The following is a 13,951-nucleotide window of genomic DNA, read 5'->3' as shown; positions in this document are numbered from 1 at the left end:
CCAGACAGGTAACACTTCAGACAGGTAACACACCAGACAGGTAACACTTCAGACAGGTAACACACCAGACAGGTAACACATCAGACAGGTAACACTTCAGACAGGTAACACTTCAGACAGGTAACACACCAGACACACCAGACAGGTAACACTTCAGACAGGTAACACTTCAGACAGGTAACACACCAGACAGGTAACACACCAGACAGGTAACACATCAGACAGGTAACACACCAGACAGGTAACACACCATACAGGTAATACAACAGACAGACCAGACAGGTAACACACCAGACAGGTAACAATTCAGACAGGTAACACACACCAGACAGGTAACACACCATACAGGTGACAATTCAGACAGGTAACACTTCAGACAGGTAACACTTCAGACAGGTAACACTTCAGACAGGTAACACTTCAGACAGGTAACACTTCAGACAGGTAACACACCAGACAGGTAACACACCAGACAGGTAACACACCAGACAGGTAACACATCAGACAGGTAACACACCAGACAGACCAGACAGGTAACACACCAGACAGGTAACACAACAGACAGATAACACAACAGACAGGTAGCACATCAGACAGGTAACACACCAGACAGGTAACACACCAGACAGGTAACACACCTGACACTCCAGACAGGTAACACACCTGACAGGTAACACGCCAGACACGCCAGACAGGTAACACACCTGACAGGTAACACTTCAGACAGGTAACACTTCAGACAGGTAACACTTCAGACCGGTAACACTTCAGACCGGTAACACTTCAGACAGATAACACACCAGACAGTTAACACACCAGACAGGTAACGCACCTGACACACCAGACAGGTAACACACCTGACTGGTAACACACCAGACAGGTACCACACCTGACAGGTAACACACCAGACAGGTAACACACCAGACAGGTAACACACCAGACAGGTAACACACCAGACAGGTAACACTTCAGACAGGTAACACACCATACAGACCAGACAGACCAGACAGGTAACACACCAGACAGGTAACACACCAGACAGACCAGACAGGTAACACACCATACAGGTAACACAACAGACAGACCAGACAGGTAACACACCAGACAGGTAACACACCAGACAGGTAACACACCAGACAGGTAACACACCAGACAGGTAACACACCAGACAGGTAACACGTCAGACAGGTAACACTTCAGACAGGTAACACTTCAGACAGGTAACACACCAGACAGGTAACACTTCAGACAGGTAACACACCAGACAGGTAACACACCAGACAGGTAACAAACCAGACAGGTAACACACCAGACAGGTAACACACCAGACAGGTAACACACCAGACAGACCAGACAGGTAACACTTCAGACAGGTAACACACCGGACACACCAGACAGGTAACACTTCAGACAGGTAATACATCAGACAGGTAATACATCAGACAGGTAACACACCAGACAGGTAACACACCAGACACACCAGACAGGTAACACTTCAGACAGGTAACACACCAGACAGGTAACACACCAGACAGGTAACACACCAGACAGGTAACACTTCAGACAGGTAACACACCAGACACACCAGACAGGTAACACTTCAGACAGGTAACACACCAGACAGGTAACACTTCAGACAGGTAACACACCAGACAGGTAACACTTCAGACAGGTAACACTTCAGACAGGTAACACACCAGACACACCAGACAGGTAACACTTCAGACAGGTAACACACCAGACAGGTAACACTTCAGACAGGTAACACTTCAGACAGGTAACACTTCAGACAGGTAACACTTCAGACAGGTAACAAACCAGACAGGTAACACTTCAGACAGGTAACACTTCAGACAGGTAACACACCAGACAGGTAACACACCAGACAGGTAACACACCAGACACTTCAGACAGGTAACACACCGGACACACCAGACAGGTAACACTTCAGACAGGTAACACACCAGACACACCAGACAGGTAACACTTCAGACAGGTAACACACCAGACAGGTAACACACCAGACAGGTAACACATCAGACAGGTAACACACCAGACAGGTAACACTTCAGACAGGTAACACACCAGACACACCAGACAGGTAACACTTCAGACAGGTAACACACCAGACAGGTAACACTTCAGACAGGTAACACACCAGACAGGTAACACATCAGACAGGTAACACTTCAGACAGGTAACACACCAGACACACCAGACAGGTAACACTTCAGACAGGTAACACTTCAGACAGGTAACACTTCAGACAGGTAACACTTCAGACAGGTAACACTTCAGACAGGTAACACACCAGACAGGTAACACACCAGACAGGTAACACACCATACAGGTAATACAACAGACAGACCAGACAGGTAACACACCAGACAGGTAACACATCAGACAGGTAACACACCAGACAGGTAACACTTCAGACAGGTAACACACCAGACACACCAGACAGGTAACACTTCAGACAGGTAACACACCAGACAGGTAACACTTCAGACAGGTAACACACCAGACAGGTAACACATCAGACAGGTAACACTTCAGACAGGTAACACACCAGACACACCAGACAGGTAACACTTCAGACAGGTAACACTTCAGACAGGTAACACACCAGACAGGTAACACACCAGACAGGTAACACACCAGACAGGTAACACACCAGACAGGTAACACACCAGACAGGTAACACACCAGACAGGTAACACACCAGACAGGTAACAAACCAGACAGGTAACACACCAGACAGGTAACACACCAGACAGGTAACACACCAGACAGGTAACACACCAGACAGGTAATACACCAGACAGGTAACACACCAGACAGGTAACACACCAGACAGACCAGACAGGTAACACTTCAGACAGGTAACACACCGGACACACCAGACAGGTAACACTTCAGACAGGTAATACATCAGACAGGTAATACATCAGACAGGTAACACACCAGACAGGTAACACACCAGACACACCAGACAGGTAACACTTCAGACAGGTAACACACCAGACAGGTAACACACCAGACAGGTAACACACCAGACAGGTAACACACCAGACAGGTAACACTTCAGACAGGTAACACACCAGACACACCAGACAGGTAACACTTCAGACAGGTAACACACCAGACAGGTAACACTTCAGACAGGTAACACACCAGACAGGTAACACTTCAGACAGGTAACACTTCAGACAGGTAACACACCAGACACACCAGACAGGTAACACTTCAGACAGGTAACACACCAGACAGGTAACACTTCAGACAGGTAACACTTCAGACAGGTAACACTTCAGACAGGTAACACTTCAGACAGGTAACAAACCAGACAGGTAACACTTCAGACAGGTAACACTTCAGACAGGTAACACACCAGACAGGTAACACACCAGACAGGTAACACACCAGACACTTCAGACAGGTAACACACCGGACACACCAGACAGGTAACACTTCAGACAGGTAACACTTCAGACAGGTAATACATCAGACAGGTAATACATCAGACAGGTAACACACCAGACAGGTAACACACCAGACACACCAGACAGGTAACACTTCAGACAGGTAACACACCAGACAGGTAACACACCAGACAGGTAACACATCAGACAGGTAACACACCAGACAGGTAACACGTCAGACAGGTAACACGTCAGACAGGTAACACACCAGACAGGTAACACTTCAGACAGGTAACACACCAGACAGGTAACACACCAGACAGGTAACAAACCAGACAGGTAACACACCAGACAGGTAACACACCAGACAGGTAATACACCAGACAGGTAACACACCAGACAGGTAACACACCAGACAGACCAGACAGGTAACACTTCAGACAGGTAACACACCGGACACACCAGACAGGTAACACTTCAGACAGGTAATACATCAGACAGGTAATACATCAGACAGGTAACACACCAGACAGGTAACACACCAGACACACCAGACAGGTAACACTTCAGACAGGTAACACACCAGACAGGTAACACACCAGACAGGTAACACACCAGACAGGTAACACTTCAGACAGGTAACACACCAGACACACCAGACAGGTAACACTTCAGACAGGTAACACACCAGACAGGTAACACTTCAGACAGGTAACACTTCAGACAGGTAACACTTCAGACAGGTAACACTTCAGACAGGTAACAAACCAGACAGGTAACACTTCAGACAGGTAACACTTCAGACAGGTAACACACCAGACAGGTAACACACCAGACAGGTAACACACCAGACACTTCAGACAGGTAACACACCGGACACACCAGACAGGTAACACTTCAGACAGGTAACACTTCAGACAGGTAATACATCAGACAGGTAATACATCAGACAGGTAACACACCAGACAGGTAACACACCAGACACACCAGACAGGTAACACTTCAGACAGGTAACACACCAGACAGGTAACACACCAGACAGGTAACACATCAGACAGGTAACACACCAGACAGGTAACACTTCAGACAGGTAACACACCAGACACACCAGACAGGTAACACTTCAGACAGGTAACACACCAGACAGGTAACACACCAGACAGGTAACACATCAGACAGGTAACACTTCAGACAGGTAACACACCAGACACACCAGACAGGTAACACTTCAGACAGGTAACACTTCAGACAGGTAACACTTCAGACAGGTAACACTTCAGACAGGTAACACTTCAGACAGGTAACACTTCAGACAGGTAACACACCAGACAGGTAACACACCATACAGGTAATACAACAGACAGACCAGACAGGTAACACACCAGACAGGTAACACATCAGACAGGTAACACACCAGACAGGTAACACTTCAGACAGGTAACACACCAGACACACCAGACAGGTAACACTTCAGACAGGTAACACACCAGACAGGTAACACTTCAGACAGGTAACACACCAGACAGGTAACACATCAGACAGGTAACACTTCAGACAGGTAACACACCAGACAGGTAACACACCAGACAGGTAACACTTCAGACAGGTAACACTTCAGACAGGTAACACTTCAGACAGGTAACACACCAGACAGGTAACACACCAGACAGGTAACACACCAGACAGGTAACACACCAGACAGGTAACACACCAGACAGGTAAAACACCAGACAGGTAACAAACCAGACAGGTAACACACCAGACAGGTAACACACCAGACAGGTAACACACCAGACAGGTAATACACCAGACAGGTAACACACCAGACAGGTAACACACCAGACAGACCAGACAGGTAACACTTCAGACAGGTAACACACCGGACACACCAGACAGGTAACACTTCAGACAGGTAATACATCAGACAGGTAATACATCAGACAGGTAACACACCAGACAGGTAACACACCAGACACACCAGACAGGTAACACTTCAGACAGGTAACACTTCAGACAGGTAACACACCAGACAGGTAACACACCAGACAGGTAACACACCAGACAGGTAACACTTCAGACAGGTAACACACCAGACACACCAGACAGGTAACACTTCAGACAGGTAACACACCAGACAGGTAACACTTCAGACAGGTAACACACCAGACAGGTAACACTTCAGACAGGTAACACTTCAGACAGGTAACACACCAGACACACCAGACAGGTAACACTTCAGACAGGTAACACACCAGACAGGTAACACTTCAGACAGGTAACACTTCAGACAGGTAACACTTCAGACAGGTAACACTTCAGACAGGTAACAAACCAGACAGGTAACACTTCAGACAGGTAACACTTCAGACAGGTAACACACCAGACAGGTAACACACCAGACAGGTAACACACCAGACACTTCAGACAGGTAACACACCGGACACACCAGACAGGTAACACTTCAGACAGGTAACACTTCAGACAGGTAATACATCAGACAGGTAATACATCAGACAGGTAACACACCAGACAGGTAACACACCAGACACACCAGACAGGTAACACTTCAGACAGGTAACACACCAGACAGGTAACACACCAGACAGGTAACACATCAGACAGGTAACACACCAGACAGGTAACACTTCAGACAGGTAACACACCAGACACACCAGACAGGTAACACTTCAGACAGGTAACACACCAGACAGGTAACACTTCAGACAGGTAACACACCAGACAGGTAACACATCAGACAGGTAACACTTCAGACAGGTAACACACCAGACACACCAGACAGGTAACACTTCAGACAGGTAACACTTCAGACAGGTAACACTTCAGACAGGTAACACTTCAGACAGGTAACACACCAGACAGGTAACACACCAGACAGGTAACACACCAGACAGGTAACACACCATACAGGTAATACAACAGACAGACCAGACAGGTAACACACCAGACAGGTAACACATCAGACAGGTAACACACCAGACAGGTAACACTTCAGACAGGTAACACACCAGACACACCAGACAGGTAACACTTCAGACAGGTAACACACCAGACAGGTAACACTTCAGACAGGTAACACACCAGACAGGTAACACACCAGACAGGTAACACATCAGACAGGTAACACTTCAGACAGGTAACACACCAGACACACCAGACAGGTAACACTTCAGACAGGTAACACTTCAGACAGGTAACACACCAGACAGGTAACACACCAGACAGGTAACACACCAGACAGGTAACACACCAGACAGGTAACACACCAGACAGGTAACACACCAGACAGGTAACACACCATACAGGTAATACAACAGACAGACCAGACAGGTAACACACCAGACAGGTAACAATTCAGACAGGTAACACACACCAGACAGGTAACACACCATACAGGTGACAATTCAGACAGGTAACACTTCAGACAGGTAACACTTCAGACAGGTAACACTTCAGACAGGTAACACTTCAGACAGGTAACACTTCAGACAGGTAACACACCAGACAGGTAACACACCAGACAGGTAACACACCAGACAGGTAACACATCAGACAGGTAACACACCAGACAGACCAGACAGGTAACACACCAGACAGGTAACACAACAGACAGATAACACAACAGACAGGTAGCACATCAGACAGGTAACACACCAGACAGGTAACACACAGACAGGTAACACACCTGACACTCCAGACAGGTAACACACCTGACAGGTAACACGCCAGACACGCCAGACAGGTAACACACCTGACAGGTAACACTTCAGACAGGTAACACTTCAGACAGGTAACACTTCAGACCGGTAACACTTCAGACCGGTAACACTTCAGACAGATAACACACCAGACAGTTAACACACCAGACAGGTAACGCACCTGACACACCAGACAGGTAACACACCTGACTGGTAACACACCAGACAGGTACCACACCTGACAGGTAACACTTCAGACAGGTAACACACCAGACAGGTAACACTTCAGACAGGTAACACACCAGACAGGTAACACTTCAGACAGGTAACACACCATACAGACCAGACAGACCAGACAGGTAACACACCAGACAGGTAACACACCAGACAGACCAGACAGGTAACACACCATACAGGTAACACAACAGACAGACCAGACAGGTAACACACCAGACAGGTAACACACCAGACAGGTAACACACTAGACAGGTAACACACCAGACAGGTAACACGTCAGACAGGTAACACGTCAGACAGGTAACACGTCAGACAGGTAACACTTCAGACAGGTAACACGTCAGACAGGTAACACGTCAGACAGGTAACACACCAGACAGGTAACACTTCAGACAGGTAACACACCAGACAGGTAACACACCAGACAGGTAACACACCAGACAGGTAACAAACCAGACAGGTAACACACCAGACAGGTAACACACCAGACAGGTAACACACCAGACAGGTAACACACCAGACAGGTAACACACCAGACAGGTAACACACCAGACAGACCAGACAGGTAACACACCAGACACACCAGACAGGTAACACTTCAGACAGGTAACACACCGGACACACCAGACAGGTAACACTTCAGACAGGTAATACATCAGACAGGTAATACATCAGACAGGTAACACACCAGACAGGTAACACACCAGACACACCAGACAGGTAACACTTCAGACAGGTAACACACCAGACAGGTAACACACCAGACAGGTAACACTTCAGACAGGTAACACACCAGACACACCAGACAGGTAACACTTCAGACAGGTAACACACCAGACACACCAGACAGGTAACACTTCAGACAGGTAACACTTCAGACAGGTAACACTTCAGACAGGTAACAAACCAGACAGGTAACACTTCAGACAGGTAACACTTCAGACAGGTAACACACCAGACAGGTAACACACCAGACAGGTAACACACCAGACAGGTAACACACCAGACAGACCAGACAGGTAACACACCAGACACACCAGACAGGTAACACTTCAGACAGGTAACACACCGGACACACCAGACAGGTAACACTTCAGACAGGTAACACTTCAGACAGGTAATACATCAGACAGGTAATACATCAGACAGGTAACACACCAGACAGGTAACACACCAGACACACCAGACAGGTAACACTTCAGACAGGTAACACACCAGACAGGTAACACATCAGACAGGTAACACATCAGACAGGTAACACACCAGACAGGTAACACTTCAGATAGGTAACACACCAGACACACCAGACAGGTAACACTTCAGACAGGTAACACACCAGACAGGTAACACTTCAGACAGGTAACACATCAGACAGGTAACACATCAGACAGGTAACACATCAGACAGGTAACACTTCAGACAGGTAATACATCAGACAGGTAATACATCAGACAGGTAACACACCAGACAGGTAACACACCAGACACACCAGACAGGTAACACTTCAGACAGGTAACACTTCAGACAGGTAACACACCAGACAGGTAACACATCAGACAGGTAACACATCAGACAGGTAACACACCAGACAGGTAACACTTCAGATAGGTAACACACCAGACACACCAGACAGGTAACACTTCAGACAGGTAACACACCAGACAGGTAACACTTCAGACAGGTAACACATCAGACAGGTAACACATCAGACAGGTAACACATCAGACAGGTAACACTTCAGACAGGTAACACACCAGACAGGTAACACTTCAGATAGGTAACACTTCGAACAGGTAACACACCAGACAGGTAACACACCAGACAGGTAACACATCAGACAGGTAACACACCAGACAGGTAACACACCAGACAGGTAACACACCATACAGGTAATACAACAGACAGACCAGACAGGTAACACACCAGACAGGTAACAATTCAGACAGGTAACACACACCAGACAGGTAACACACCATACAGGTGACAATTCAGACAGGTAACACTTCAGACAGGTAACACTTCAGACAGGTAACACTTCAGACAGGTAACACACCAGACAGGTAACACACCAGGCAGGTAACACACCAGACAGACCAGACAGGTAACACACCAGACAGGTAACACACCAGACAGGTAACACATCAGACAGGTAACACATCAGACAGGTAACACATCAGACAGGTAACACACCAGACAGACCAGACAGGTAACACACCAGACAGGTAACACACCAGACAGGTAACACTCATCTCTCTGTGTTTTCTCTCCAGACCTGAGGAGGTTCAGGACGTATAAAGGGAACTCAGTCAGAGACCTGCTCCGAGCAATGAGAAATAAGGTATCTCTGTTATATATACATGCTATACAAAACATATACACTGTTATATATAGTATACACTGAGTATACAAACCTATATACTGTTATATATAGTATATTCTAGTATACACTGAGTAGATACAAAACATATATACTGTTATATATAGTATATTCTAGTATACACTGAGTAGATAAAACATTAAGAATACTTTCTCTCCCTCTCTCTTCCTGTCTCTCTCTCTCTTCCTGTCTCCCCCTCTCTCTCTTCCTGTCTCTCCCTCTCTCTCTTCCTGTCTCTCTCTCTCTCTCTTCCTGTCTCTCTCTCCCTCCCCCTCTCCCTGTCTTCTTCTCTCCCTCCCCCTTTCTCTCCCTCTCTCCCTGTCTTCTTCTCTCCCTCTCTCCCTGTCTTCTTCTCTCCCTCCCCCTTTCTCTCCCTGTCTTCTTCTCTCCCTCTCTCCCTGTCTTCTTCTATCCCTCCCCCTCTCTCTCCCTCTCTCCCTGTCTTCTTCTCTCCCTCTCTCCCTGTCTTCTTCTATCCCTCCCCCTCTCTCTCCCCCTCTCCCTGTCTTCTTCTCTCCCTCTCTCCCTGTCTTCTTCTATCCCTCCCCCTCTCTCTCCCTCTCTCCCTGTCTTCTCTCCCTCCCCCGTTCTCTCCCTCCCCCTTTCTCTCTCTCTCTCCCTCTCCCTCTCTCTCTCTCTCCCTGTCTTCTTCTCTCCCTCCCCCTTTCTCTCCCTCCCCCTTTCTCTCCCTCCCCCTCTCTCCCTGTCTTCTCTCCCTCCCCTCCCCTCCCCCTCTCTCTCCCTCCCCCTTTCTCTCCCTCTCTCTCTCTCTCCCTCCCCCTTTCTCTCCCTCTCCCTCTCCCTGTCTTCTTCTCTCCCTCCCCCTCTCCCTCTCTCCCTGTCTTCTCTCCCTCCCCTCCCCCTCTCTCTCCCTCCCCCTTTCTCTCCCTCTCTCTCCCTCCCCCTTTCTCTCCCTCTCCCTCTCCCTGTCTTCTTCTCTCTCTCCCCTTTCTCTCTCTCTCTCCCTCTTTCCCTGTCTTCTCTCTCTCCCTCCCCCTCTCCCTCTCTCCCCTCCCCCTCTCCCCCCCCCTCCCCCTCCCTCCCTCCCCCCCTCCCTCCCTCCCCCCCTCTCCCTCTCCCCCTCCCTCCCTCCCCCTCTCCCTCTCCCCCTCCCTCCCTCCCTCCCCCTCGTTCTCTCTCTCCCTCTCTCCCTCTCCTATTCTCTTTGTGTGTTTCCGTGTCTGTAGAAGCACCACTACCACGAGTTGCCAGCGGAGGTCCAGGAGACGTTAGGGGAGGTGCCTGAAGGCTTCGTTAGTTACTTCACCTCCCGGTTCCCGCGGTTACTGCTACACACACACACCGCGCTCAGCAGCTGTTCACACGAGAGACTTTTCCAACCCTACTACCTGCCCCCCACTGTTAAATAACACACACACACAGGAAAGGTCGCTGGTTCAAATCCCCCAGCCGACTAAAGTGAAAATCTGCTAATGTGCCCTTGAGCAAGGCACCTAACCACACTGGCTCCTGTAAGTTGCTCTGGATAAGAGCGTCTGCTAAATGACTCCAATTTCAAAGTGTAAATTCACTTCCTGTGGTAGAGCCGGAATGACTGCCTCATGAATATTCAGAGACGGACTGTTGAATGACTGCCTCATGAATATTCAGAGACGGACTGTTGAATGACTGCCTCATGAATATTCAGAGACGGACTGTTGAATGACTGCCTCATGAATATTCAGAGACGGACTGTTGAATGACTGCCTCATGAATATTCAGAGACGGACTGTTGAATGACTGCCTCATGAATATTCAGAGACGGACTGTTGAATGACTACCTCATGAATATTCAGAGACGGACTGTTGAATGACTACCTCATGAATATTCAGAGGCAGACTGGTACACTCCAAGACAAAAGCTTTTTAAATGCTGTAAATGTTTTACTCGTAACTTACAAGATGAACTGATTTTAACTTTCACCTGCTCTGACGTTCGTGTCTGTGAAGCACGTTATTTTCTGCTCTGATAGGATAGCCTGATACGCTATAGTTTAATACACTGCTCTGATAGGATAGTTTAATACACTGCTCTGATAGGGTAGTTTTATACACTGTTCTGATAGGATAGTTTTATACACTGTTCTGATAGGATAGTTTTATACACTGCTCTGATAGGATAGTTTAAATACACTGCTCTGATAGGATAGTTTTAATACACTGCTCTGATAGGATAGTTTTAATACACTGTTCTGATAGGATAGTTTAAATACACTGCTCTGATAGGATAGTTTAAATACACTGCTCTGATAGGATAGTTTTAATACACTGCTCTGATAGGATAGTTTTAATACACTGCTCTGATAGGATAGTTTTACTAACTGACGATGGAATGTTTTGGTTCTCTATGTGCACTAAGTGCACTAAGGGGAACGAGGGGTCAAATCTGAAGCCCTATTCTCTATGTAGTGCACTAAGGGGAAAGTAGGGGTCAAATCTGAAGCCCTAACTCGATGTAGTGCACTAAGTGGAACGAGGGGTCAAATCTGAAGCCCTATTCTCTATGTAGTGCACTACGGGGAAAGTAGGGGTCAAATCTGAAGCCCTAACTCGATGTAGTGCACTAAGTGGAACGAGGGGTCAAATCTGAAGCCCTATTCTCTATGTAGTGCACTAAGGGGAAAGTAGGGGTTAAATCTGAAGCCCTATTCTCTATGTAGTGCACTAAGGGGAAAGTAGGGGTTAAATCTGAAGCCCTATTCTCTATGTAGTGCATTCAGAGGAATGAAGGGTCAAATCTGAAGCCCTCTTCTCTATGTAGTGCACTAAGGAGAAAGTAGGGGTTAAATCTGAAGCCCTATTCTCTATGTAGTGCACTAAGGGGAAAGTAGGGGTTAAATCTGAAGCCCTATTCTCTATGTAGTGCACTAAGAGGAACGAGGGGTCAAATCTGAAGCCCTATTCTCTATGTAGTGCACTAAGGAGAAAGTAGGGGTTAAATCTGAAGCCCTATTCTCTATGTAGTGCACTAAGGGGAAAGTAGGGGTTAAATCTGAAGCCCTATTCTCTATGTAGTGCACTACGGGGAAAGTAGGGGTCAAATCTGAAGCCCTATTCTCTATGTAGTGCACTAAGGGGATAGTAGGGGTTAAATCTGAAGCCCTATTCTCTATGTAGTGCACTCAGTGGAACGAGGGGTCAAATCTGAAGCCCTATTCTCTATGTAGTGCACTAAGGGGAAAGTAGGGGTCAAATCTGAAGCCCTATTCTCTATGTAGTGCACTAAGAGGAAAGTAAAGTTCAAATCTGAAGCCCTATTCTCTATGTAGTGCACTAAGGGGAAATTAGGGGTTAAATCTGAAGCCCTATTCTCTATGTAGTGCACTAAGGGGATAGTAGGGGTCAAATATGAAGCCCTATTCTCTATGTAGTGCATTCAGAGGAACGAGGGGTCAAATCTGAAGCCCTCTTCTCTATGTAGTGCACTAAGGGGAAAGTAGGGGTTAAATCTGAAGCCCTATTCTCTATGTAGTGCACTAAGGGGAAAGTAGGGGTTAAATCTGAAGCCCTCTTCTCTATGTAGTGCATTCAGAGGAACGAGGGGTTAAATCTGAAGCCCTATTCTCTATGTAGTGCATTCAGAGGAACGAGGGGTCAAATCTGAAGCCCTAATCTCTACAGTGCCTTGCGAAAGTATTCGGCCCCCTTGAACTTTGCGACCTTTTGCCACATTTCAGGCTTCAAACATAAAGATATAAAAATGTATTTTTTTGTGAAGAATCAACAACAAGTGGGACACAATCATGAAGTGGAACGACATTTATTGGATATTTCAAACTTTTTTAACAAATCAAAAACTGAAAAATTGGGCGTGCAAAATTATTCAGCCCCCTTAAGTTAATACTTTGTAGCGCCACCTTTTGCTGCGATTACAGCTGTAAGTCGCTTGGGGTATGTCTCTATCAGTTTTGCACATCGAGAGACTGAAATTTTTTCCCATTCCTCCTTGCAAAACAGCTCGAGCTCAGTGAGGTTGGATGGAGAGCATTTGTGAACAGCAGTTTTCAGTTCTTTCCACAGATTCTCGATTGGATTCAGGTCTGGACTTTGACTTGGCCATTCTAACACCTGGATATGTTTATTTTTGAACCATTCCATTGTAGATTTTGCTTTATGTTTTGGATCATTGTCTTGTTGGAAGACAAATCTCCGTCCCAGTCTCAGGTCTTTTGCAGACTCCATCAGGTTTTCTTCCAGAA

The 13,951-nt window shown here is 47.0% G+C and overlaps 1 protein-coding gene across 2 annotated transcripts in view; it reads left to right on the top strand.

Moving 5' to 3' along the window:
- ern2 (endoplasmic reticulum to nucleus signaling 2) overlaps positions 1-13,501 on the top strand; it is an 89,890-nt gene extending 76,389 nt beyond the window's left edge. For both annotated transcript variants that reach the window (XM_064958708.1, XM_064958700.1), the window contains exons 22-23: positions 9,646-9,713; positions 10,940-13,501. In XM_064958708.1, the coding sequence (XP_064814780.1) occupies positions 9,646-9,713; positions 10,940-11,122 (251 nt within the window). In that variant the 3' untranslated portion in view covers positions 11,123-13,501. The remainder of the gene's footprint in view (positions 1-9,645; positions 9,714-10,939) is intronic.
- The last annotated feature ends 450 nt before the right edge of the window (positions 13,502-13,951 follow it).

Source organism: Oncorhynchus masou, chromosome 5 (assembly GCF_036934945.1).
Source record: "Oncorhynchus masou masou isolate Uvic2021 chromosome 5, UVic_Omas_1.1, whole genome shotgun sequence".
Classification (NCBI taxonomy): Eukaryota; Metazoa; Chordata; class Actinopteri; order Salmoniformes; family Salmonidae; genus Oncorhynchus; species Oncorhynchus masou.
The sequence above is the reverse complement of the archived record's forward strand: the minus strand, read 5'-3'. Positions and strand labels throughout refer to the sequence as shown.